At 39.6% G+C, this 25,027-nt stretch overlaps 1 protein-coding gene across 1 annotated transcript in view; it reads right to left on the reverse strand.

The window, feature by feature from the left end:
• Positions 1–877: 877 nt before the first annotated feature.
• The window catches only part of TG (thyroglobulin), a 135,102-nt gene continuing 110,952 nt past the window's right edge, over positions 878–25,027 (reverse strand). Inside the window, exons 43-48 of the mRNA XM_054167162.1 lie at positions 24,429–24,596; positions 20,517–20,698; positions 17,040–17,147; positions 6,200–6,340; positions 5,265–5,459; positions 878–1,031 (exon numbers count right to left, since the gene is read on the reverse strand). Coding sequence (XP_054023137.1) covers positions 908–1,031; positions 5,265–5,459; positions 6,200–6,340; positions 17,040–17,147; positions 20,517–20,698; positions 24,429–24,596 — 918 coding nt within the window. The 3' untranslated portion in view covers positions 878–907. The remainder of the gene's footprint in view (positions 1,032–5,264; positions 5,460–6,199; positions 6,341–17,039; positions 17,148–20,516; positions 20,699–24,428; positions 24,597–25,027) is intronic.

Here is a 25,027-nt window from a genome sequence, read left to right on the forward strand (position 1 = left end):
TTTTCTCATTTGTGGAACTTTTATATGTATAAAAATGCAGATAAGTATATATATAATATATCTTATATCTATATATCAATCAAAGCCAACAAAGATTCAGGGGACATACTGTCAGCTGAGGGTTATTTGTTGCCAAATGAGCCCAGCAATGAACTAACAACCTGACCCAAACTACCTTCTGCACCATTAGAGATACAATGTTCTTTTCCTTACACTTCCAAAACTGTTCTGTATCTCACCCACTCCTTACAGAAGATAAATGTTCCCAAGGCAGGCTATTCTAAGCTATATGTGTTGTGCTTTACTCAATGGTCTTACTCACATGCTTACAGGTGGCCATGGGCTGAATACAGCATGTTCATGACTTCTTGTGAACACACTCAATGCATACTTCTGATTCCCCTCTTACATCCTTTCTCCTGGATCCAGCTCCTTCCCATTTTGAAGCTTTTTAATTTACTCCAGAATGCCACTGAAAGACCCCACTCCTATTGGTAGCTTATAGTAGGATGAGTAATAAAAAGTAACAAATCAGATACAACATCCAGCAAATTTAAGCCTCATCAGCTGAAGGACTGCTCAGCTTTTCAGTGTACATCCATTTCTGGCTTGGGTAATACAATGTGTTGGGTAGTTGCAAGAAGTAAAGACCAGTTACACTTGATTGGTTTTGCACTTTTTATTGATACTTCATTTTTCAAATGACAGCTTCTTTTGACCTAAAATAATAGCTGGAGCTGTAATAGCTGCAAGATTTTGTTCCATATCCAACAATTTTCTTGAAAAACTTTCTTGAAAGGTCTATTTTACTTGTTCAGGAAACTAACTAAAGGAAGCACATCTGATATGGCACAGCTGCATGGATGCACAATCATTTGACAAATCCATTCAGTAGCACTGTGATTTTCTAGCTGCTGTAAGCCACCTCATCTCCCAGTGGCTGGCTCACCAGGGGAGTACGTCCTTCAGTGGGAGTAAGTCCTTCAGTGGGAGGTTCACTGCTTCCTGCAGATGCTTCTCCATTACTTGCTCTTCCTGAAAAGGCAATGTAGTTACCATTAAAATAAATGTCAAATGTTTGACACAGCAAGCTAGAAGGTACACATTTTTTTCAGTGACACTTAACAAGCTTTTTGTGTAGCTACAAATGCTTAGGAAGGAATTTCAGTTTTGAGTCCATTTGCAAAATGCTCTAGGGAAGTGGTAGATCACCTAATAGTAATTAAGTACCATGCTTCCAGTATGCTTTAAATAACTGACAATGGAGTATGTAATAGCTTGCACTTCACTTGGGCCAGACTTGTTCTCCTTTTAGTATTGTCTCCTAACAGTTACCTACCAGGCAGGAAGTACCTGGCTGTCTGGAACACGTAAAGCAACCAAAGCACCTACTTCCAATAGATCTCTTCTTGCTTTTTGCCTTCTACTCTTTCAGTAATGCAGTTGCCTCAATGGTACCAAACTGTGCCAGAAAGTGTACTGATAGTGTTTATTTAATGTATCCTATCCAGAGTGCTCTCATTGCTGCACAGATGTCCCTCGTACCAAAGGAATCTCTCTTGCAGTGAAGATTTCAAAAGGAAGGTGTGAATAGAGTGGGCAGAAGATGAAGGCTAACCACAACTTTCCTGACTTGGTCTTGAATCAAGTCTGGACTATGAACATTGTTGCTATATTTGGACTCTTAGAATACATAGAATAAACCAGGTTGGAAGAGACCTTCAAGATCACCGTGTCCAACCTATCAACCACCCAAACAACTAACCCACGGCACCGAGCACCCTATCAAGTCTCCTCCTGAAAACCTCCAGTGATGGCGACTCCACCACCTCCCCAGGCAGCCCATTCCAATGGGCAATCACTCTTTCTGTATAGAACTTTTTCCTAACATCTAGCCTTGTTTGGCTACACATCTTGTAGCTAATGGAGAGCACTTCAGCTTTGCTACCTGTTGAATTTTCTACAGGTGGGGTCTAGCCTGGCTAACTTGGCCACGTGAAGTAAGCCTAAATGTCTAAATTTAGGCACATGAGTGAGGGGCAGACAAGACTTCACTTTGGAAACAGTAAAGGTACCTCCTTCTCCCCAGCTGCAACACTACTTAGAGAGTTGTTTTAGGAGGACTGGTTCTGTTTGGGTATCAGTTAGATGATTAAGAGATGTAGAATGGACTCAGGTCTAGCTGTTTAGGATTCAGTGAGTGTCAGGCAGTGCGGTCAACTCCACTGTACTTAATGTCTGAATATACACAAACTTTCTGGAGCTGCTGTTTCTAACTGAATCTCAAGTTGTTAACAAGTTCCCTGTAAAAGGCCATTCACAACTTTTTTTCCACAATGGCCACTCTTCTTGTTTCTTGTTTTGATGTTTTCCATAGAAACCATCATGATGCAGAATGTAAAGCATGTCTTTGAAACGCAACCACAGGAACTCCATTTACTGAATTCAAATCTTTTCAAACATTGCCACTTCCATGATTCCCCAGGTGAATTGCCCACAAAATGCCGACTCTATAAACAGTTTTCAAATAAAACTCCACCAGATTTACAGATTCATCTGCAATGAAACAGGTTCAAACTTTCCTCTGTGATCTATAAAGGCACTGCAGTAAATGCAATAAAGAATCATTGCACTTATGACGTAACTTTTGTTAAAGTATCTTCAGTTATGACAACGTACATTTCAATTACATGCCAGGAACAAATGATACATTCCATCATTAAATATTGCAGTCTGATCACAAAATGAAACACCTACTTTAACTTGGACAATATTTTTACTAAATGGAAAGGAAAATTACAGGTAACAGTTAAGATGGAGATATATATGCATGTATGTGTATATATACACACACAGCAGCTTCTAGATCCATCAGTGAATAACCTGAAAGACATGTAACTTCAGCTGCACAACATATTCTAAATATGAGAGCTTTTATTCCAGAAACTGCAGTTTTTATGAGCTTAGGAGTAGCTCAGCTTTCTGCTGGACTGAAAACTAGGGCCTAAGATATTGAGCTTTGAGCCTTTAGTTATCCTTAATTTGACATTTCTCAGACAAGACATTTCATGTGGCAGTAAACAAAGGATCAAGAAAAACATTTGAAAAGGCAGTTTCAGTTTAGTTTTTTGGATCACTGTTTTTCCACTTCTCCATTTTTCTGAATTATGTTGATTTAATTTCCATATAGATCACAGATGATATAGGAAGCTGGATAGAGATGAAATAGACAAAACAGGATTCATCACAGCTTGTTGAGATTGCATCAGAATAGACCCTCCACAGCTTTACAGTTGGACAGGAAAACAGGATTGTTTCATCACCAAAGGCTCTTGCTGCCACACTCATATACTCCATCTACTTGGCATGAGGCCACAAATTGCAACCCACAACAACTGAGACTCATCAGTCAGAATAAACAGTTTACCATACAATCCAAAACCACTCTCATGAAGATTGGTGATTATTGAAAGGCAGAAAACTGAAGGTAGTTGACTGGAAATAGTTCCCTCTCAGGGTGGACTGAAACTTCCATCATGCAAAAATGGTTTGCAGCATTGCTCTCTCAAATCTTGTATCCTACATCACACCACAATCCCATACAACAACCAGGAACAGAGCCTGGAGCAGTCATAACAACAGGGTACAGTGCTTCAACTCTGTCAGGACATACAAGTTCTGGTTCAAGGTAGCACAACAACCAAGTAGCAACATGATGCTTAGGGAATTTTTAAAAACAACACTTGTCCACTCCTCTAGAATGCAATTTTTGGGTGCACTGCAGGTTTTGAACTTGTACTGACGGACTGGTGCTGCTTTGACAAGAATTCAAGCACAAACTACACTCAAAAATGAATTGAGGTGTTCATCCATCAGCATCTTAAGTTCATACTGTCCTTCACAAGAAGGTGGACTCAAGATTGTTATCATAGTATGAGGTCCTGTAAATTACCATTCCAGACTGAGGTCCAGATCACAAATGAGTTTGATGTGATACCTATTTACGTAGAAGTTGTATAAGAAGTTTCAGTATTCCAGGGTAGATTAAAGATGACTATCAAAGCAAGCTGACAAGCTAACATTGCTGTGAGATGGAATTTAAGAGAAATTAACTGTGTAGCAGCATTACCATGGTGCTGAGGCCAAGCAAATATTGGCTCAAAGAGCAGGCAGGGTGTACTCACTTCTGCCTGCAGAATAATATGTTGACATGTACATTTTAAACCTTTTCCTTGACAATCTATACCCCATAAATTGAACATGTGGCTTGTTTTCAAAAGAATTGACTCATCTTTGTGAATTCTTTCAGTGTTTTTCTCCCCCTCCCAATTTTTTGTGTTTAACATTCAAATATTTGGGTTTGGCCAGTGATGAGGGCAGAATACTGAGCTAGGCAGGCTACTGAACTAGCCTATACACAAATGTGGTTGTGTTTTTATGTCAGCTGGAATGTTTTAAAACTTTCTCCATCTCATAAACTGCCTTCCTTAATAGATATTTTTCCACTTTGGGGCAGATTTTCTCTATGTGCTGGGAACTGCCTCTGTCCGTGGTGCTCAGTTGTTCTGCCAGAGATGTGACTTCAACTCAAGTCTGACATTACATAGCCATAATGCTGCAAGACAGTCCCCAAAGATCTGGGAACTATACTGTTTAAACATCAGAATCAAGCTTTATATATTTGAAATATCTTGATGAGAAGAAAGCCATCAGAGAGATCAAAATATCCCCTCTGAACTTAAAAGACATTGAGGGATACCAGGAAACTGTTAAAAAGGCCTAAAGCAATCTCTTGATTCCACTTTTTAATAAAGAGCAAGAGTATTGATTTAGGCTGCCTTGAACTAGAGCATTGGTGCTCTGTGTTTGTATGAGAACCACCAGCTTGATGGTTCTGAGACACTGTAGTTTTGTGTTACTCTAACATCAGCCTTAGTCCATTTGAGGTAGGCTGTCAGGAATAGCTTGGGGAGCTTGGTGTCTGGGAGAGTACATTCTGTTCCTTTAAGTGCAACTACCTCCAAAGCAGAAAAGGCCTGGACTGTGTTCACTCTGAAAATGAGTCCTTAAGACATAAGAACCGCTTGTAAGCTTGCAGGCCTCCAAGAATAATTTAGAATATCTCTGCCTGCCAAAAAAATAATGGGCTTGATTGCTTTTCTTGAAGCTATCCAAACTGATTTACAAGATGTAGCAGGACTATGGTCAGAGGAAAACATTAGAGAGAGAATTTAGGTTTTATTTAATGACAGGAAATATTCTACTCACCTGTGGATGCTTTCAGTCTTCTGATATAATCAGACCAAAAGGAACAGTCTGCTTTTTTCAGTCCTTTAAGAGTTGGCAAGGAAACAGTGAACTCCTTATAGTTATCACCATCATCACTGGGCAGGTACATAGGCCATGGAGGCATCACTCCTGACATTCTTCTTGAGAAACTGTGAGGATAGTTTGGATTCCTAAGCGGATGAGAGAAATCATCATTAGTAAAGCATAATGTGAACAGTCAAATGCAGGAGATCAGCCAGGTCAGTGGAAAGTGTATCCAATCCCTCTGGCCAGCAGGGGTCAAATTCAGTCCAGACTGGTGAATCATTCATGGTGTCCCACCTGGCAATAATTTGTTAGTCTGGTTGGCATCCTAGGAACCCATATAGACACAGGCTTATGAACACCATCAACCTGTCAACAGAGGGCAAAAGCAACGCAAGGTGTTCTATAAAGCATGTAAAGTCACAGTTCCCACACTAGCTTTCTGGAGATACATAGTACAGTAAAGCAGAGGTTTATTGGCAGAGTAATTGCCAAAAGGTGCACTGTGTCTTTGTATGTTTTCCCCTTTCTTCTGGAAATAAGGGAACCCTTAGCCAAGAGACTTCAAAATCAGATTCCTAGAACTAAGCTCTGGAAACAACACTAAGGCCTTTGTAGCCTCCATATATTTAAGCAGGATTTGCAGCCACTCCATGTAGAAAAAAAATCCTATTACTTTGAGCTAAGTGTCATACTATAAATCTTTGTTATCTGCTTGATAGCTTCTCCATGACCTTCCAAAAGTGTTCACCAAAGCCCCCTTTGTAGGATTGTACATTGCTAGAGGAAATGGAGGTTACTTGAGTGAGGGTACGCTCTGGACTACATTGCCTCTACTTCTTGTGCTCTCCTCAATCACAGAAATTCTTCAATGTCAGATACTTACCCAGAGTTTACAAAATTGGAGATATACTGCATAATTTGCAAGGAAAGGCTCTTTTCTTCCAAAGTAAATTGTTGTTCATACTTGGGGTAGAATGGCAGTCCAAATACATATTGAATGTCCAGCAAGAGCTCCTGACCCGAACTAAAAAAATATTTATATAAAGACAGTTAAAACCATCATTTATTTATTATAGGGAGAAAGGGAGCTAATTTAATTCAGAGAATAAAGCAAAGTTTTAAATAATTAATTGGAGTGTCATGAGCTGTGGGGGGCTTCTTCAAATCTGAGCATAAAAGCAGAGCAAGCAATAACAACAGGGACTTGCCATTAAGTTAATGGAGGGGCTTTAACATTTGTTACAAGAGGAAATTGTGGAAGACAGCAGGGCACATTTTCTAAATTAACTGGGCATGGAAGAGGAAGTGATAGAGGGGGAAAAAAACCCACTTGGCTATTTTTTAAATACCTCTTAAGTTTTGTACAGATTTTCACTAAAATGAAATTCAGAAAGTGGAAGCAAGTGGTGACATGGAATCTGGCAGCCATGACGGAAGGTTAATTATGGTTTATTTCACAGACTTGGAATATAATCCTGGCTCTTCTTAACAGCAATTGGAATTTTTCCATTGCTTTCACTGCATCCAGAATTTTGCCTCAAATCTTTGGATAAGGAAAGATGTAATAGGAGATGTTTATGAAGATTTCTCTTAGAGAAAGTTTTAATCTAATTTTTCTGCTGGCTGGGTGGTTTTGGTTCATACAATCTGTTCTTCCCACTTCTTATACGGCAGTCAAATCAAGACAGCTTGATCAGATTCAAGAAAGAACAATTGTTGCGTAGTTTCATGCAATAATTAACACGTATAATAAGGAATATTTGGAATATTTCAACAATTTAGAAACAAGACTGACCAGGCAAGACAACTAGTAGGACCTAGCAGAAAAGGTCACACAACTCAACATCTTCAAGTCCTGCAGAAAAACAGTGGCCAACTTCTACTAAGCCAGTTATAACTAAACTATGTTCAACACTCAGCTTTGAACCACAGCTCAGGAGGAGACATTTCTGGTATAGTCCAATTGCATTTTCCGTATCCCACATTTAGACAAAGGTCTTATTGACTTAGTTAAATGCTGCATGAAGGCAGAAAGCACCAGGGGACCTGGGAGAAGGAACAGATGTCTGTGAGGCTGGAATAAACAAGTCCCAGATCCACTCAGCAAGGTTTCATCCACAGTAGCTATAGAGATTGTTGTCAAAAGGTGGCACAACTGATACTGTTTTATCATATAATGCAGCAGCATTGATAAGACCCTGCTACTGCCTCTAATGGAACAAAGTTTGCAGTTCAAATGAGTATGGGCAGGTGGACTGAGAGTAAGATGACTCCTTCACATTTTATGAGTGATAACACCAAAGTCTCTGTTTTGAAAAACAAACACACAACTCTCTAAATGAAATATATCTTTGGTTGTATTTCCCTTAATCTTATCATAATACCTCAGTAATACTTTGCATCTGGAAAGTGAATTATTCAGATTCTTCATGAAAAAAAGGGAAAAAAAAGTAGAACTAAGACAAGATTAAAGCATAGTTTTCTTCCCCAAATGTTTATAGAAGGATTAAGCAAGATCATAGTTTAATAATTTTGCTTTAAAAATAATTTGCTTGGCCCACTATGTTACAGCAGTGTTTAGTGTCAGTATCACAGCAAAGGTACTACGTATTTAAAGAGGGTCATTTTTAAATAGAATAGAGGACATAATATTAGTTAAGATGCAGTAAATGGATAAATGTACCCACTTAGATAAATCACAGCAGAGGTGAATTTAGTTGTAGACCTAAATCCACTGTGCTGGGACTGGGATTTTCTCCCAAAATTAGGCTTTTTTCTCAGCGCTCATCTTTCTAGATGTGCAATCTTTTAAGGCCACAGCCTAAAATTTGGCAAACTAAACAAAAATCTCATTAGTAGGGAAACTATTTGAATAACTGCAATGAGTTTGATTCTGAATCACAAAGTGGTACAAAACTCTAGAATTTCATGGGCTGCTTTCAATATTTATGGCTGATGGTACCATGCTGGCCAATGAGTATCAATAGTAAGAGGACGAGAAAGAAAATATAAGGTTAAGAGGAGAAAGAGGCACATATATACATGCATAGAAGAGCAGTAAAGACAACCATGAAACACCTAGATTGCAGCTAGATATCCAGGACCATATTTGTCTCCTCCCTCACACTCTGATCATTATTCATTACAGCCAGAGAGGAGTGCAAAATGGCTAGAAATATCTAAATAAGGATTTTGGAGTCTTGTAGGAGCTCAGAGCATACTCAAGGTAGCATCTGGTAGTGACACTCTTCACTGGAAGGAAAGTAGAGTGAAAGAGAGCATGTATAGCTTAGCTGTTGTACACTGCTAGCCCTGGTGGGAGCTGAGCTGCTCCAAACCACAACCCTGATACTTCGCAGTGCCATGTAGATGAGCCAATAGCATCAACCCTAAATGAAGAAATGCACAGCCTAGGAACTGCTGAATTTCAGAAGACAGTTTGATAAAAGGAAGGACTGCAAAGACAATGGCAAAAAGGATTTTGAGAGTTTTTTTAAGAAAGACAAATTAATAGTAACTATCACAGTATCACTAAGGTTGGAAGAGACCTCGAAGATCATTGAGTCCAACCTGTCCCAACAGACCTCATAACTAGACCATGGCACCAAGTGCCACGTCCAATCTCCTCTTGAACACCTCCAGGGACAGTGACTCCACCACCTCCCTGGGCAGCACATTCCAATGACGAATGACTCGCTCGGTGAAGAGCTTTCTCCTCACCTCGAGTCTAAACCTCCCCTGGCACAGCTTGAGACTGTGTCCCCTTGTTCTGGTGCTGGTTGCCTGGGAGAAGAGACCAACCCCTTCCTGGCTACAACCAATTTCCCATACAGAAACCCCCTTACAAGGAACAGATGTATTATTTTAATAACACCTGTAAATCAATCACAGAATGGTTAGAGTTGGAAGGGACCATGTGAGCTCATCTACTCCAACACCACTGCTAAAGCAGGTATGTCTACATCAGGTTGCACAGAGCATCTAGGTGGATTTTGAAAGTCTCGGGAGAAGGAGAATGCAAAACCACTTTGGGTAGCCTGTTTCAGTGCTCAGTCACCCTCAAAGTAAAGTTTTTCCTTAAGATCAAGTGAAGTCTTCTGTGTTCTAGTTTGTACCTCTTGCCCATTCTGCTATCACTGGGCACCAGTGAACAGAGACCAGTCCTGTCCTCATGACCTTTACCCTTTCGATATTTATATGCATATATAAGCTATGCTCTCCATCTTCTCTTTTCCAGTCTATAGAACTCCAGCTTTCTCAGCCTTTCTTCATAAGGGGATGCTCCAGTCTCCTCACCCTCCAGTATTCTCTTGAACTGAAGAGCCCAGAACTGGACGTGGTACTCTAGGTGTTGCCTCACCAGGGCAGAGCAGAGGGGAAGTTACATGCAAAGATGAAATATTTGCTTTGGTGACTTCACAGGACTAATGCTTTACACAAAATTATCATTTAATATCTTCTGTGCACACCTTCTTAAGATGTCAGAGTTTTAAGAAGATTCACAGGTCCTCTTGTGTGTCAGTATCACAGAGTGACAAATTGAACTATGTGGAAGCTAGGGGACAGACATTTTGTTCACAAGTGAACTCCCCTTGGAGAATTATTACCTCACTTCAACTAAACTGTTGCCCATTTTACAGAAAAAAAACACAATCAGAAACTTTGTGAAATTCATGGACAACAATTTAACAGCAGACCTTGAAATATCACTTGCTGGGAATTTTCATTTTACAGTGCCAAGCCATTTAATTGGGAAGGCATTGGTTCTGAGAGAATTTTCCTGAAGCTGGAGATGGAGTTTCTATTTAAATGTTCCAAAGTAAGAAAGAGAGAAAGGGATTTCTTAACCTTCAGATGTTCCACTGCTCTATCTATAGGACTGCAGCTGCTTTTGGAACAGATGAAAAACCAAACCAAAAGAGAAAAAGAAAAAAAAAAAAAGCTACCCCAAAAAATCCTCAAAAAATCTGAATGCAAAATCGAGTTGCAGTTACTAACTATTAATAATCATGGCAGTCAGAAGAGAATATGATCTGGCAGACCACCATGCTATTCTACATTAGGACTGAAAGCATAACTTACAGCCGGGGCTGCAGGGACCTCACACTGTGATCCACTGCAAATTATGGCACATATCTCATTTTGAACTTTGTCCTTGTTCTATATCTGGCAAAATATTTCACAGTGGAAACTCATTTTGATGATTAACAATTGACTGTGGCCTAACACTTCCCTCTCTTTTTGTTTTTCATTCATTTAAAAATGGTCTGTACTTTCCTAATGTTACAAGTCCAACTAATTTCAAAGGCTTAGAGTCACAGCTTCTATTCTTCGTTGCTTAATGCAGTTTTTGGTTCTTCTTCTTTAAGAAAACCCACAAATCTACAGACAGATAGAAACCAATATAAATTAACTCCAATTTTAAATGACATCCTATACAATACACAAAACATCAAACTTCCCTTTGCTATCCAATCATTTACATTTTAAAATTACAAGAGAAATATAATTCTAGCTAGAATTCAGACTTAGCAGTAAATTACTCAGGATGAAAAAAAGCAAGTTGAAGAAGAATCAGTTTGTCATTAGTGACCTTACCAAAGGGATATTTATTTATCAATATTTTTATCTGCATTGCTCAATCGTGATAAATATGTTAGTCCTCCTACAGCTAACTATTAAAAGAATACTTTTCTAATTTATATGGTCTAGAAGAAGAAACTAATATGTGGTCATGAGTTTCCTTTTCTGCTTTAATATTTTTTTACTGATAACCAGACAAGAGAACCGCAGAAATGAAAATGTAAACCTCCTGACAAACCTGGCATCACATCTCAAATTGTATGTGGGAAGAATTTAATTGATGTTTTGATAGGCCTATCAGTAAGAGCCAGGAAAACAAAAATAAAACAAAACAAAAAGGTCACTTGGTTTCAGTAGAATAGATTTACATGCTGATTGGACTGAACAACCCAGACTCATAGAGCTCGTGTTATATCTGCTGATTTGAGACGAGCGATGAATTTGTATCAGTCATGTCCCTGAAGAAGACAATATGATTCATACATAAAATGCCACTGCTTGCATGCTCTTGTGACCCTATTCTCTGTGTATTTTCAATCAATTGATCTAAAATGAATTTTTTTAACAAGTATTGAAAACACTCAATGTGGTTGTTTGCACACATCTACATTTTCTTCATATCAATAGCTGCAGCTCTGCAGAATGGTATCAAATATCTTAAGCTGTCACCAGGCACCATCTCATCTATATCATGGGAGAGGAGTGGTATACCAGTACTGCACTTCACCTGGACTGAAATAATCATTTCAATGATAAGTAAAAATAGTAATAATAATAAAATACGTATAACCATATATGTTAGAAAAGGAAAATGTATATGGTTGCTGGTAGGAAAAAAAAAAGGATAACTAGATATTTATAGAAATATAATGAGCCAATGTAAGGCCTGGTGTAACCTCTGCCGTTCTAGAGATGCATTTGGCTCCTTGTGGCTCCTCACATTACAAAGTCTTGCCAGACAATTGAGGGAAAGCATGTGAAAAACAGATGAACATTTTTCTTTCTTTCTTCTTTTCAGGAAAATGAGGACATATGGAAAAAGCTTAACTCCTAACAGGATTAAACTGCCAAGTTTATCCACCTTTCTACCAAAAAAGCCCTATAGATACATGTGACTTGCAAAAGAATCCTGGAGTTTGCTGTGTCTTTTCCATTCAGATTGCTCCCAGTACACACAATGTTCTCCTTTCCATTATAGATGTGCCAACTGAAGAAAATAAAACTAAAGTAGCAGATAATAAATTCAAGAACCTGAAAACTCACATTAATTGAAAGAAAAGAGGAAAAAAATCACCAGTACAGTAGATCTTAATACAGGAAGAAAGCACATTTATCATCTTGCCCGAATGCCTAAATAACAAGGATTACAGAAATTTGTGAGGGAGTTATTGTATTAAAAACATGCTAATAAGCATGTTGACACTTGAGTACATCTTTTGCTTACAGAAATTCATCCATTTGTTCAGTATGTCCATGCCTGAGCTGAATGGATGAATTAATTTCCTTCAAGAAGTGATTCACCCAGTCCAAAGCCCTCAGGGAACCAAGGAAGGTCTCTCTAGTTGAATGGACTTTGTGCTTATATTTTTGATGTCACAGAATCACCAAGGTTGGAAGAGACCTCAAAGATCATCGAGTCCAACCTGTCACCACAGACCTCATGACTAGACCATGGCACCAAGTGCCACGGCCAATCCCCTCTTGAACACCTCCAGGGACAGTGACTCCACCACCTCCCTGGGCAGCCCATTCCAATGACGAACGATTCCAATGATGAATTTCTTGGGACCAGCCTGTCCCAACACAGCACATGCAGGTCAAACAATTGCTTTGTATTTTTCTGAGTCTTTTAGCTGACTTTTGGTTCACTCAAACCCGATTTCTGCTTTTTTTGCTAAAGTTTCATTCTTTGCTTTGGCATATTTATGGCTAATTTCCAAGAAGTGAAAAATCTGTTAAACGATAAAGGCCACAAAACCACTCTGTGGGAAAAAAACCCAATTGTCTAGACCTCAAGTCTTTAGCAACACAGAAAATGTCTCAAGACTTGAGGAACAGTGATGTGGTTGAATCAGTAGGAGAGTGCTTTCACAGTGCAGCTGGCATAATGCAATATGTAAGGCCCAAGGAATGAGAGATGATTCCACAAGAGCAAAACCATAACTTGTAGGAGTTGAGAGGGAGCAGAGCTTCACAGACGAAAATTATAAGCTGTTGTGACAGCAGGTCTGCATAGATGTCCAAGGTAATTTTGCTGCCTGCCAAGCTATGGAGGAAACATACATCCTGCCATTATGACAATTATTATGGTAATGTAAATGACTTTAAGATAGAACCTCATTAAGTCTCAGTTTAGACCCCTTCAATGACAGTAATTATGTTTTGCCATTGTGCTGCAGCTAATAATCTGGCCTCTTCAATGAGCAGAGCACAGATTTTTATTCAACAGCTTTAAGAGAGCACATTTGGCACCACAGCGTGACTTGGGAACTATGCTGTTGTGGCAAGCAGTGCTATTTCATGTGATACAGAACAAATCACCCAGAAACCTCTTGAAGGGTTAATGAGGAAAATCTTCATACAGTTAATAGTATTATTCTTGTCAAAAGGCACTTCTCGTATCACATATTTTTTTATTGTAACTAAAGCTGTACTCCAGCCCTCCTCACTAATCCTAGGTAATGCTGAGCAGTCACATTCCTCCTGCATTGTTTAGAATAAGATGTTTACTCCAAGGGCTAAGAGTTCTCCAGAAGACAGTGAGAAAATGGCATCTGGGTTATGTATATATTTTCACCACAGATCATTAATGCAGGAGTTGTTGGCTATGCATCCCACTCCTTATTCAAAAAGGAACTGAAGACTAAAGCAGACATGGTGTTTTGCCAAGCTGGGAAGAACACTACCACGTGGAAGGAGGTATTAGTTTGCTCTGTGCAAGATCCATTCCTTTGTATGACAATTCTCAGTTCATGGCTTTGTGGGTTTTTCCACATAAGTTACAGAATTCACTTCAGTGTGACCTTTTTAATCCTTCTCCTGTATCTATGGATGTTTGACTGCATGCATGCATGCATGCATATTTTAGAAACATTTAGGTGTGAAACAAACTTTTGCTAATGGACCTGCATGGGCAAAATTTCCTTCCTGTTTTAATAGTTTTTTTGACTGCTTTGCATCATTACATTTGGGTCTGCCTTTACAGGTTGACTTCCCCCTCCCTCTTGTTTATTTTGCTGTGAGTTATTACGGGACTGCTCCACGTGAAAGACGAGGAAATGACAGTGTTTCTTCATCTCTCTGTTTTAACTCTCTGCTCTGCCACATAGTTTGGGAGATATACAAAAGCAGGAAAGGGGTGACAGAGTAGAAATTGAGGAATGTGTTGTTACACTTTGCCTTATTTTTAATTAGTGAATGATCATTTCCCCAGCCAGAATATTTTATCTAAGAGTAAATAGTCTTCCATTGTTGTAGCTACCTAAACAAAATGTTATTTTAATGTACTCTTTCCAATACTCCAGTGAGGTAACTATTAGTAGCTACTGCAGATAACATGCAATTATATTGTCATCATCTTTGTCCTGTAGATAACAAACACAAAAAGAGAAAGATCTGTAGCCTGTGTAAACTGCAAACTTAGCAAGAATTTAGACACCAAAGCATACCTCCTGCAGACATAATATAGGAGCCTCCATTTTTTTGCAAACAGAAGTCTGTACCTCAGCAAATACAGATGTGGTTCAATATTAAATAGACTGAGAAATCATTTTTCTCCCATATGCCTATGAGTGATCAGGAATATCTAATGAGGCATTCTTCAGTTACAATGCACTGAGAGGGATCTGATCCAGTACATGTACCCACAGAGTATCCTAGATGTGCCTACTATGTGCAAAACATACTACTGGTTATCACATTCATTAACACATAGTATTTAGGAATTTAACTTATAGGGTGCCAGCTTCAATTCCTACTCCTGCTGAGCAAGGTCAAACCCACACATCCTATCTTCTAAGCTAAGGTACAGGTTACGTGGCAGAGTTTCTGCCCCTCCTCCATCTAAGAGGAGTCACAACTTTCAGTCAAATTGAGAACTGTCAGTGGCGAGGGGACTCCCTTGAAAGTTGGTGACATGGCTGCCAGATCTTTCCTAAAGACTAGTTTATATGTTTTATTGAAGGCTGTTTCATGTACATTGTTGGTTTCAATCTGGCAGGGCAAATCACCAATAATATTCCCAGACACTGCATTTTATTGGTTCCAAATTCTGTTGGCTTCTCCATTTTTAGCAATTTTGGCCACTCTTCCATGTCAGGCTCCTACCCTTGACAACATGGCATCAATGACATGCAGTGAGGCAGCTGGACAGGCTGCAATTCTAACGCAGTTATATTATGTGGAAGGGAAATGCTGTAGAGAGGGTAAGGGAGGGATGTCACATGGTAAAACTGAGATGAAAAATAAGGAAAGATTCATTTAGGAATGAGTGACAACAAAATTTAAACAAAATGTTTGCAATAGTATTCAGCAGACAACCTAGTGTGAGGTCCTTTGGGAATAAGAGAGTATCACTTCATAAATAGTCACATCATAGTGTCAAATGAGATCTTTCAGCCCATGGATGAGGTGAATTTTGCAATTTCTGTTTAAGTGTTTGCTTTTTAAAACTAAACAACATTTATTTTAACTGTACTTAAGCATAAATAAAGATTAAAGGACTAAGAATGTAAACAGCATAGAAATTTGGACTCATTTCTCCTTACAAGAGACTTAACATAAGGCATGTGAGACTCTGCTTCACATTCCCACAAGTTTCAGGCAGCCTACTGGTTTTGTTTGTTCTCTTAAAGGGGGTTATGAAAAAGTAAACCAATAAATTTTGCACTAAAATTTGAAGTAATTGTCTTACAAGAACACTGACAACATAAATATTATCAAAATGTGTAGCTAAGTGCTGTGTAAACTAACACTGCACTGGAGAGCAGGAGGAGAGCACAAGAAATATCCTAAAGAGGGCTAGATAGAAGAGGAAATTCTCATCAGTTCAAATTCACTGCCTCAAAAACAGTGGCTCTAAGTTGTGTAAGTACTATTTCACCTGTTTTCAAATAAGATCTTCTAGTAAATGCCTGGATCACTATCATTCTCCAAAGCAAGAGAAAACTTGATAGCTAATTTGAGAACACATCTTTTCTTTTTGTGGAGCTGGATTTTTGGCATACTGCAGCCCAGTCATTTTTGGAGCCTTGTAAAAGTCACTTATCTGAGCCTATCAGTATCCAAAGGGAGCACCATGAACATACCCAGTGGAGCTGGCAGTGAAATAACCGCTCCCCGAGGATTAACTTCTCAGCTAAAAAGTGTGGTGGGTTGAAGCTGTGCTAGCACAGTATAACGGCCTTCATCTGTAACCTAGGTGATGGCTGCTCTCTTTCAAATGCTTTTTCATATGCTGTCAGGATAGGAATAAACCCCATGTAGTTCATAGAGAACTTCACAGTATCAAATAGTGCCAGTAGGAGGCCCGTGTCCCTCTCCTGAGCCTTTTCAAAGAAAGCCCAAGAAAAAGGAGAGTCTCAGAAGTCTTTCTTGGGGAGAAGTATGTGGCAGCAGAGAGAGCAAGGGTTGAGCAGTGCTCCCTCAGAAGGAAATAGAAGACAAGCATCCCTGTGTATCTGGCTGCTCTAGTGTGTGCATCTAGGGGTAGGAGTGGCTACAGTCAATGCAGGTTCTGATAGAATCATCAAATCATACAATCATTTGGGCATGCAATGCCTTTCAAGCTATGAAGTCCAAACATTAACACCACTCTACCAAGTCTACCAAGCCATATTCCCAAGCACCACATCCACACAGCTTTGGAATACATCCAGGGAGTAGAAATCTAGAACTAGCAAAGGTAAGTAAGTTGGAAAAGGGCAACTTAATTTAGGCATCTAACTTGAAGTACCTCAGTTCTGAAACAGCATTCACAGAGAGTCAACAAAGAGAAGTAAGCTATTAGAGAAAAATCCCCCCTTTCCTATCCAAACTTTATTTAGGGTACCTACATCTACCCATTTACACCCCAGAGTGCCCAAACAGAACCCTGGTGTGGCAAACTCTAAATCCAAGAAATATAATAAACATCTACTTACCTGCTCTGTGAGGAGCTCTCAGGTATGTAGTACATGAAGACATTTCCTCTGGAGGCAGCAGCCCAGTGACTGGCCATGTTTATGATGGGACATGTGATAAACTGATCACTGATACAGAATGGAGGAGGGAACAGACACAGTCACGTAACGGGAAAAAAAAAGGAAAGGAAAAACCACCACAACCAACAAACTTCTCTTTACATTGACAGCTTTCTTTAAATCTTCCAAAACAGCTCCTTTCTGCCTTCATGTCCATTGAGAGAAACCACATTTACCCACTATGAGCCCAGTACAAATTAGAATTCACTAATATTGCTGGTTTATGGAGTGTTAAACAATGGTAATGATCTTAAATAACCAGATCTGGTTATTTAGTATCCTGGCCAAATAAACAATCCTGCTTTAGTCTAGTTTATGGGGGTCCATGCTTGTAATAGCATAAAGTGCTGCTTTCTCACAATACCAGGTTGTGATGGCATGTACTAAAAGGACTAATATATTTCCTGGGTTAAGCATCAATAATATAACTTCTGCATCTGGATTTGTAGGGTTTGTTTATTTGGGGTTCTTTGGTTGTTTTGTTTGGGTGTTTTGGTGTTGCTGGGTTTTTTTTGGTGGGGTTTTTTTTGGGTATTTTTGGTTTGGTTTGGTTTGGTTTTTTGGGGTGGTGGTGGGGGTGAGGTGGTTGTTGTTGTTGTTTTAGTTTGGTTTTGGTTTTGTTTTGAGGTAGAGTTTCCAGAGCTGGAAGAGGTTGTATATATTCTTAGAGCCTCTGCCAAAACTCAATAATCTAGACTACCTGGTGCAGCGTGTTTGGGAGAGGAAGATACAGCAAGGTAAGCGCAATAAGATAGTTAAATGATCAGTTTATCATCAGGTATTTCAATACATAGGCATGAGTGAAGCAGATGTATCCAAACCTTTCTATCTTCCATTGCCCCAAGAAATGGGGCTGGATAGTGGGGTGAGCAGTAGCTGAAAAGAGCACAAGTAGTTCTAGAGGAACAGGCAAAAAGAAGTAGATCTTAGTGCAAGGTATTTCATTATGATTCCTCAAGGCAATGTTCTATATGCACATATCACTACTTCTCATTCTACATGTGCCTGAAGACACAGCACACTCTTTGAGTGTATATATCCATAACTACAGGAGCACACACTAAACGTATCTGCTGCAGAAGTGGGAGGTTTCAGTTCTCAGTCTAGCAACTCTGAAACAGTAGCTGCTCCTTCAGACTGATGGCAAGAAAGAACAGTGTCAGAGAAGCATAAAAACACGTTGCTATATTTAACTGGTATGACTATGAAAGGCACTGTTTGGGTAGCTATCTTGGTTTAGCAAAGTTTTATTTTAAGCCCATCTGTAAGACCTCAAGTTATGGGTTGACTGACCACAATACTCTGACAGTTGTGGTTGACAACACCCATATGAAACACAAATTACCGTTCTTCACATGCCTACCAGTACAGGGTTTAAGAGGAGCAGATGGTCTTTAAAACCTAGGGAGTCTGTGAAGAGCAGTATCTCTCGAGAAATGCTTTAAGATACATTTCACCACTTGAACTGATTCTCAGTTGGTGCTATGGGGTGAAAAGAGTCAGCTCTGCTAGGGAAGCAAAAAAACCCCACCTAATTTAAAAATGAGTAACCACAAACAGTAGAATGGCTGTTTCTTACAGGCATGGAATACAAACAAACAAAACCAACCAAACCAAAAAGACCAAACCAGAAAACAGGGGGGAAACAAACAAACAAACAATACAAACCCACCCCCACCCCCCAAACACGAAAGTCATTTTGTACCTGGGAAGAATACCACAGAATGTCAGCTAAAACAATTTTAGAAGTGGAAATATTGTAAAACCACAAAATACGCACGAGGCATGTAGTTTATAACAACCACTTGGGTTGCTTTTTCACACTTTACAACCCAGTTATAACTGTAGCAATTAGTTCTACGTCAAGAAGTCACAATTTTTTGAGGCCTTGACTAGCTGAGTCTAGTTGAGAGCCCATGGCGCGGATGTTGGAGTAGACGATCTCTAAAGGCATCTCTTTAGTCACCTAAGCCATTCTTCGAATTTTGGGGTGGTTACCCATCTATGCTGGCAGCAATTTTTTGTTGTTAAAAAGACAACAACCAAACAAAAATACACAATAAAGCAAAACAAAAATCCCAAGAGTCAAACCCCACTTTTCTCCACCATGTAAATGACATCGATGCAGGTGATGGTTGTACCTGAAGTGCTGTCTACTCTCCCTTTCCACTGTAGCTAGATAGTTATTTCCAAAGGGTTTAAAGCAAAGGATTATCATAGATGAGCTGGTTTCACTACTCATCCTTCTGCTTGCTCGTAGTGACTCTTTAAGCCATTCACTTCTTTCCTTAGCCAAGCCATTTGCCTCATATGATAAACAAGCAGGTAATCCCTGTGCTCAGGGGGCTGCAGCAGGCACTTGTAGGGCTGAAAGCCAGAGGAGCTGTTTGTGTATTTCATTCCTGGCCTGGATGTGAATGATAAATGTGACAGCCCTGTGTTAAGAGAGGTAATTATGGAGGTCTCTCTAGATGGGAAGAAGGGTTAAAATTTAAGTCCTTCAGTGGTTTATTATGGCTTAAAACATTTCTGATCTGACTAAAGGATTATAACCCCATGGGTAAGTGTGGTGATGGAAACAGACTGCAGAGGAGTTCTCGCTTTAATGTCCATGCACCACAGCACTTCCACATCTGCTGTGTGCAGTGGCCCCAGATGCTGCAGTGATGGGTGGCCTGTTCCTGGGACAGGCTACAAAGCAGGGCAAATGTGGCATGGTGCTTCACTTGATAAATGGCATCAAAGCTCAACACACAGCCTTCTGGCTTGTTTACTCCATTATTTCAATGCACTGGCACACCCAGGCTACCCAGAAACCTTCCCCAAACAGATTTGGTCACCACTGTCTAGGATCAAATATTTCCAAGTGAATCTTGGCTCTTCTTCATCTGCTGCTCCCTGAACCTCCCATGGAGCAACACCCTGCAACTCTGATGGAGGACTGGAAGAAAAATCTTATCTCCAAGATGTCATATAAAGGCTCACAGTGGCACAGAAAGCTGTAACATTGAGAACACAGATACTGGGCACTTAGGGCTATGATGTCTTGGTTTAGAACAAAGGTGAAACAGGGGGATGGGAAGACTAAGCCTCAAGCCACCATCTTATGAAACACATAACCTTAGGAAAAAGAGTTAGTAAAGAGTTTTCATAACAAACCTGCTGGTGAAGCAGAGACAGGAATAGAGAATTTTTTGGTTTAATTTCATGAGGTCAATTTCTGTCTACTAATGGCATTGGAAACCTCACTAAAAAATGAAGTCATAGTCCCCATTTCCTTTGCAAAAGAATTTCTCAGGTTTTTCAGACACACTTGAGATAGGCAAACAAGCCTTGCTTAACCCAAATTACACTGTTGTATTAGGATGAGTTTCTTACCGAGTGGCATTTTCCAAAGCCCTGGAAAAGGATGCATAATCATCAGTTGAGTGTTCAAGGGAATAATACCATGTAGCAGCATCTTCAATTAAGAAGTTGGAGTCTTCTCCTCCAAGAGAATTTTGCAGAGCCCGATAGAAGGCTGTTTTGCTGTTGGCTCTTCCTTGACTTTCTTCAAATTTCTGAGAACAAAATGCATACATGGAATTTAGAAACAAAACCAAAAGAAACAGTTTTAGTGGAACAATATAGGTTCTGATCTCCCTCTGCTGGAATGAGCCTTCTCTGCTTTGAACTCTGATTCCTAGAGGAAGTAAGGACCTGTCCCACTTTAGCTTTCCCAAGACTGTCACAAGCCAGCAGTATTGGCCCCCTCAAAATGTACTCCAGGACTGAGTCTCTAATCTAGCAAATGCAAATCATGCTGCACAGAGATGTAGCTGTAACACTAAAGAAACTCCACTGGGCCTCACAAAAGTAGTCCAAATGTATAGCTCTCCACTATAGGTGTGCCCATGGCTGTCTTTCTGACGAGCTCCCTGAAGGAAGGCTAGAGGGGAGAGAGCAAGATATTGCTCCTTTCCTCTGGAAATTCCAGAAAGCTAACACACTACATAACTATTTCATGACTCTCCTGGAAAACATCTACAAAGAAAAGTGACTACCATAAAGCCTGGAATTAGGTCCCCTCTGGAAGAATATCTGCCTTAGCCCTGGAAGAGAAATCCCCCTCCTTCATATCCCAATGCAAACAGCAGCCATGATCTTCAAACTTCATAACTCCCAGGGCCTTTCAGAGACACCTACAGTAAACTGCCTTTTTCCAGAGATCTATGGTCTGAAACCTTTCCTAACATAAAGGTGTTTTGCCCAGACCAGAGTTCCCAAGTCGCTGCAGAATTACTCCTAGCAGAGCGACCACCTTCTATACCTAAGTGTGCACCTGATCCTGGTTTTCACCAAAGCTAAAGACTTCTGCAATTTTTCAACATATCTTCCTTTGATAATTTTTTTATTTTATTAGTTCAGACTTTTAACTTTGGGTTTTGTTGGTGGTGGTTGTTGTTTGGTTGTTGTTTGTTTTTTTTTCTTTTGTTTTATAAAGAATTTATTTCAAGTCCACAAACTGAGTGACTTCCTGAAAAAAAAAAAACAACAAAAAAAGTGGATTAGATCCTTTCTAAAGAGCACACCTTGCAGGTGCACACTGGTTGAAAGTTGGTAGAACTCCAGGGAGAAATATCTAACAAACGACTCGTAGGATCTGGGGCAGTAAATCTGATGCAAAATATCCTGGTGTCTGCCCAGTACAGTTACCATAGATGCTGAATGTATTATTTTGATGGTCCACAGATGGTTTTCATCATGCTGCTAGGTCTTTCCACAACTGAATACATAGAGTACAGAGGGAATTGTTACTTATCAACAGATTCACAGAAATGAACTATGGAACATAAGCCTCTGACTGCTGAGGCCTGTCCTTAACAATGTATTCTAATGTTTTGATTATGTGGCTTTACATGAGATTTCAACACACTACCAAATATCCCAAGATCCAAGAGGATCTTGGCAATTTTTCTTGTATTTGTAATAAAATCTTCTTTTGCTAGATTTTGGTCCATGCAATGTAAATAAAGTCCTGTGGTGCCAGCTGTGTCCCCTCCCAAGACCTTGCCCACCCCTCAGCGTACTCTTGCGGCAGGGAAACGTTGGAAAAGCACAGCCTGGGTTATCACTGCTGTGATATCAGCACCCAGCTGCAGCACTGCAAAATGCAGTACTAGAAAGATGTTTTGAGGAGAATCAGCTCCAGCTCAGCCAAACCAAATACACAGGTTTACTTTGAAAAAGCCCTGCAGCTCACACATGACACGTCACTTCACGTGTACAAATGCCACTTATGAAACTGCATAGTACACTTGCCTGCAAAAGTCATTATTTTAAATACCAGAACATGTATATCACTGAAGATCTGACTGCAAGTTCCTTGAATTCAAAAGCAATCTTTCCATCAGTTCAGGTCACTACTAAGCAGTTGAAGCATTGCTGCTATCTAATTAGGAATCTGTCATTTGGTTGCTAAGGCTGGTGGGTTTGGCTGGCAGTTAAGGACAAGATTACAGATGCTTTTCCATGTCAAATCTGTTCTGTTCTTGCACAAAAGAACTTTCATGCAACACTTTGATTTTGTTGAGGTCTTTTTAAGGCACTTGTTACCTTATTCTACATGTATCATGGCTACTTAGAATTAGAAAGACAGAAAGTACCCTAGGAACTGATTCTTAACGACCTCATCAACTACCAAGCATCAAATAAACATCATGGTTGAAAGCCACAGAGAAGGAGATGAATCATCATACAATGCATCGTTAACTTGAGGAATTCCTTACCAAACAGCTCTGTGGATGCTAGAGTCAGTAAAGATGAGGTTTAATTAACAAGTGTTTTAATTAAAAATTTAACACCATCAGCTGATGGTTATTAAATATGGAAAGATCAAATCAGGCTAGGAAGTCTCTGAGCTGCAAAGTGCTAGAGGCTTGGAGAGCATTTAGCAGAAGTATCAGATTTGTTTACCCTATTCTTATAAACCTCCACTCTTAGCCACTGCTGAAAGCAGCATCCTGTACTAAATGGGCCTTTGATGTGACTCAGTGCAGTCCGTCTTAGGGTTTTGCTTCACCTATGTACTAGTTTCTGTGTTCTTATAAACACCCCAGAAAATCTGGTGACCTTTCTCAGTGATCAATAATACAGTGTGGTCTCAGTGATGTGTTGAATCAGATGAAAGAGGACTCAGCAGGTGGAGACGGATGAGAAATAGAAGTGGCATTTGTAAGACTTTTTCAGATTTTTCATCCCACCCAACACTAAAATAGCACCACCTGAAACATGATTTCTCAAATGTGTTGCCTTGGCTACAATATACTACATTTTTAACATCTGACTTTAATAATGTAGAATAATTTGCATTCTGCTAGCCTTTAAAGAGGTATTAGCAACTGACCTCAGAGTTACAGGGGGGCTTTCAACATTGTTTTAGAAAGTAAGAAAAAAAAAGACTGCAGGGGCACCACTTTCTACTGTTCTGGTGATGCAAAGTTATCATAAACGTTGCCCAAATAATATGTTAAATAATGCTTACTGTTCTTATTGTTGCAGTATAGCTTCTGGAGTATACAAATGAATCTGGTCCAGTGTTTTCTTTAAAAGGAAATTGCAACAGCAGGTAGACCAAACATTTACATGTTTCTAGGGGCAAAATGTACTTGTCTGACAAACTGGGATAGTGATAACACTAACGGAGTATGTACAGATCTTAAGCCTTAAATGGTTTCTGATAAACATTGTTACAAAAGATGGTGAAAGATCTGCCAGCTGTTCAGTAGTCTTTCAAGGATTCCAACTAGTTGCGAGACAAACTAAAGAGCTAGTATCAAAAAACCCCAAACAAAGAAACAAACAAAACCAACAAAAAACACCACCAAGCCAAAACAAAACCAACAAACCCCAAAACAAATCCATGGGCAGGGAAAAGAGTGACTTAGCCCAGCTTCACAGGTGTGAGTTATGAGTTTGCTTTCTTCTTTGTGAGGTATAACCGAGATTGTAACATAATTAGGATTTTAGAGACAGTAAAACATACTGCCACATACTAACACATGCTAAATCACTGCTGTTCTCTTACCTTTTCATTTATCCTCCCATAATGTTAATTAACAAATAGAATACTGTCATTAATCAGCCAAAATAGGGCTGTCTGGAGATGGACAATACCTTTGCATATTTGCATGGAGCATGATTCACAAACTGTGGAAATCACAAAGCCTCTGTCTAGGCTGCATGTGATTAGTGTCATTTACTATAAAAACAGTTACACCATCAGTTCATTAGCAGCGAGTGTCTTCCTACCTTAATTGCCTTAGCTCTGCTGATCAACCCATCTTGCTGAGCACTTCCAATGAGCAGATCTACTTTGCGAATCTGAGGACGCTGGAGGGCTTTAGCTAAAGGTTCCCGAAGGTAAATGCCATCTATCACTGGACCCCAGTACTGGAATGGGCCACTGATAGCTAGGAGCTAGGTTAGCAGAAAAAGCAATGACAGTGCAGTTAAACAAACTACTTATTTCCAATGTATTTATGCTTCAGACAACTAAGTCAATAGCCTTCAAGTGAACAACTGATCAGTTAATGTAAGTGCAAACTCACCACTGGCAGGAAACAATGCTTTTGCTGATAGACTCAGTAGGTGAAATGAGCTGAACAGGCCAAGAGAATTGAGGGTCTTATAGTCATAAAAATATTAGTTTTAATTAGGGATTTGCTCTGTGGTGGTCTTGATCAGAAAATGTAATCTGTGAGCAAAGCTTCTATCTCTAAAAGTGTTCATACTGCGGCTTTGACAAGCCTCCCATCTATGAGATAGAATGCTGACATAGCTCCATACAGCCTTTTCTGGAAAAAAAAAAATTAGTTACTGAATCTACAGACACTTAGTTCTCCTCTAGA

This window comes from Dryobates pubescens, chromosome 14 (genome assembly GCF_014839835.1).
Source record: "Dryobates pubescens isolate bDryPub1 chromosome 14, bDryPub1.pri, whole genome shotgun sequence".
Lineage (NCBI taxonomy): Eukaryota > Metazoa > Chordata > Aves > Piciformes > Picidae > Dryobates > Dryobates pubescens.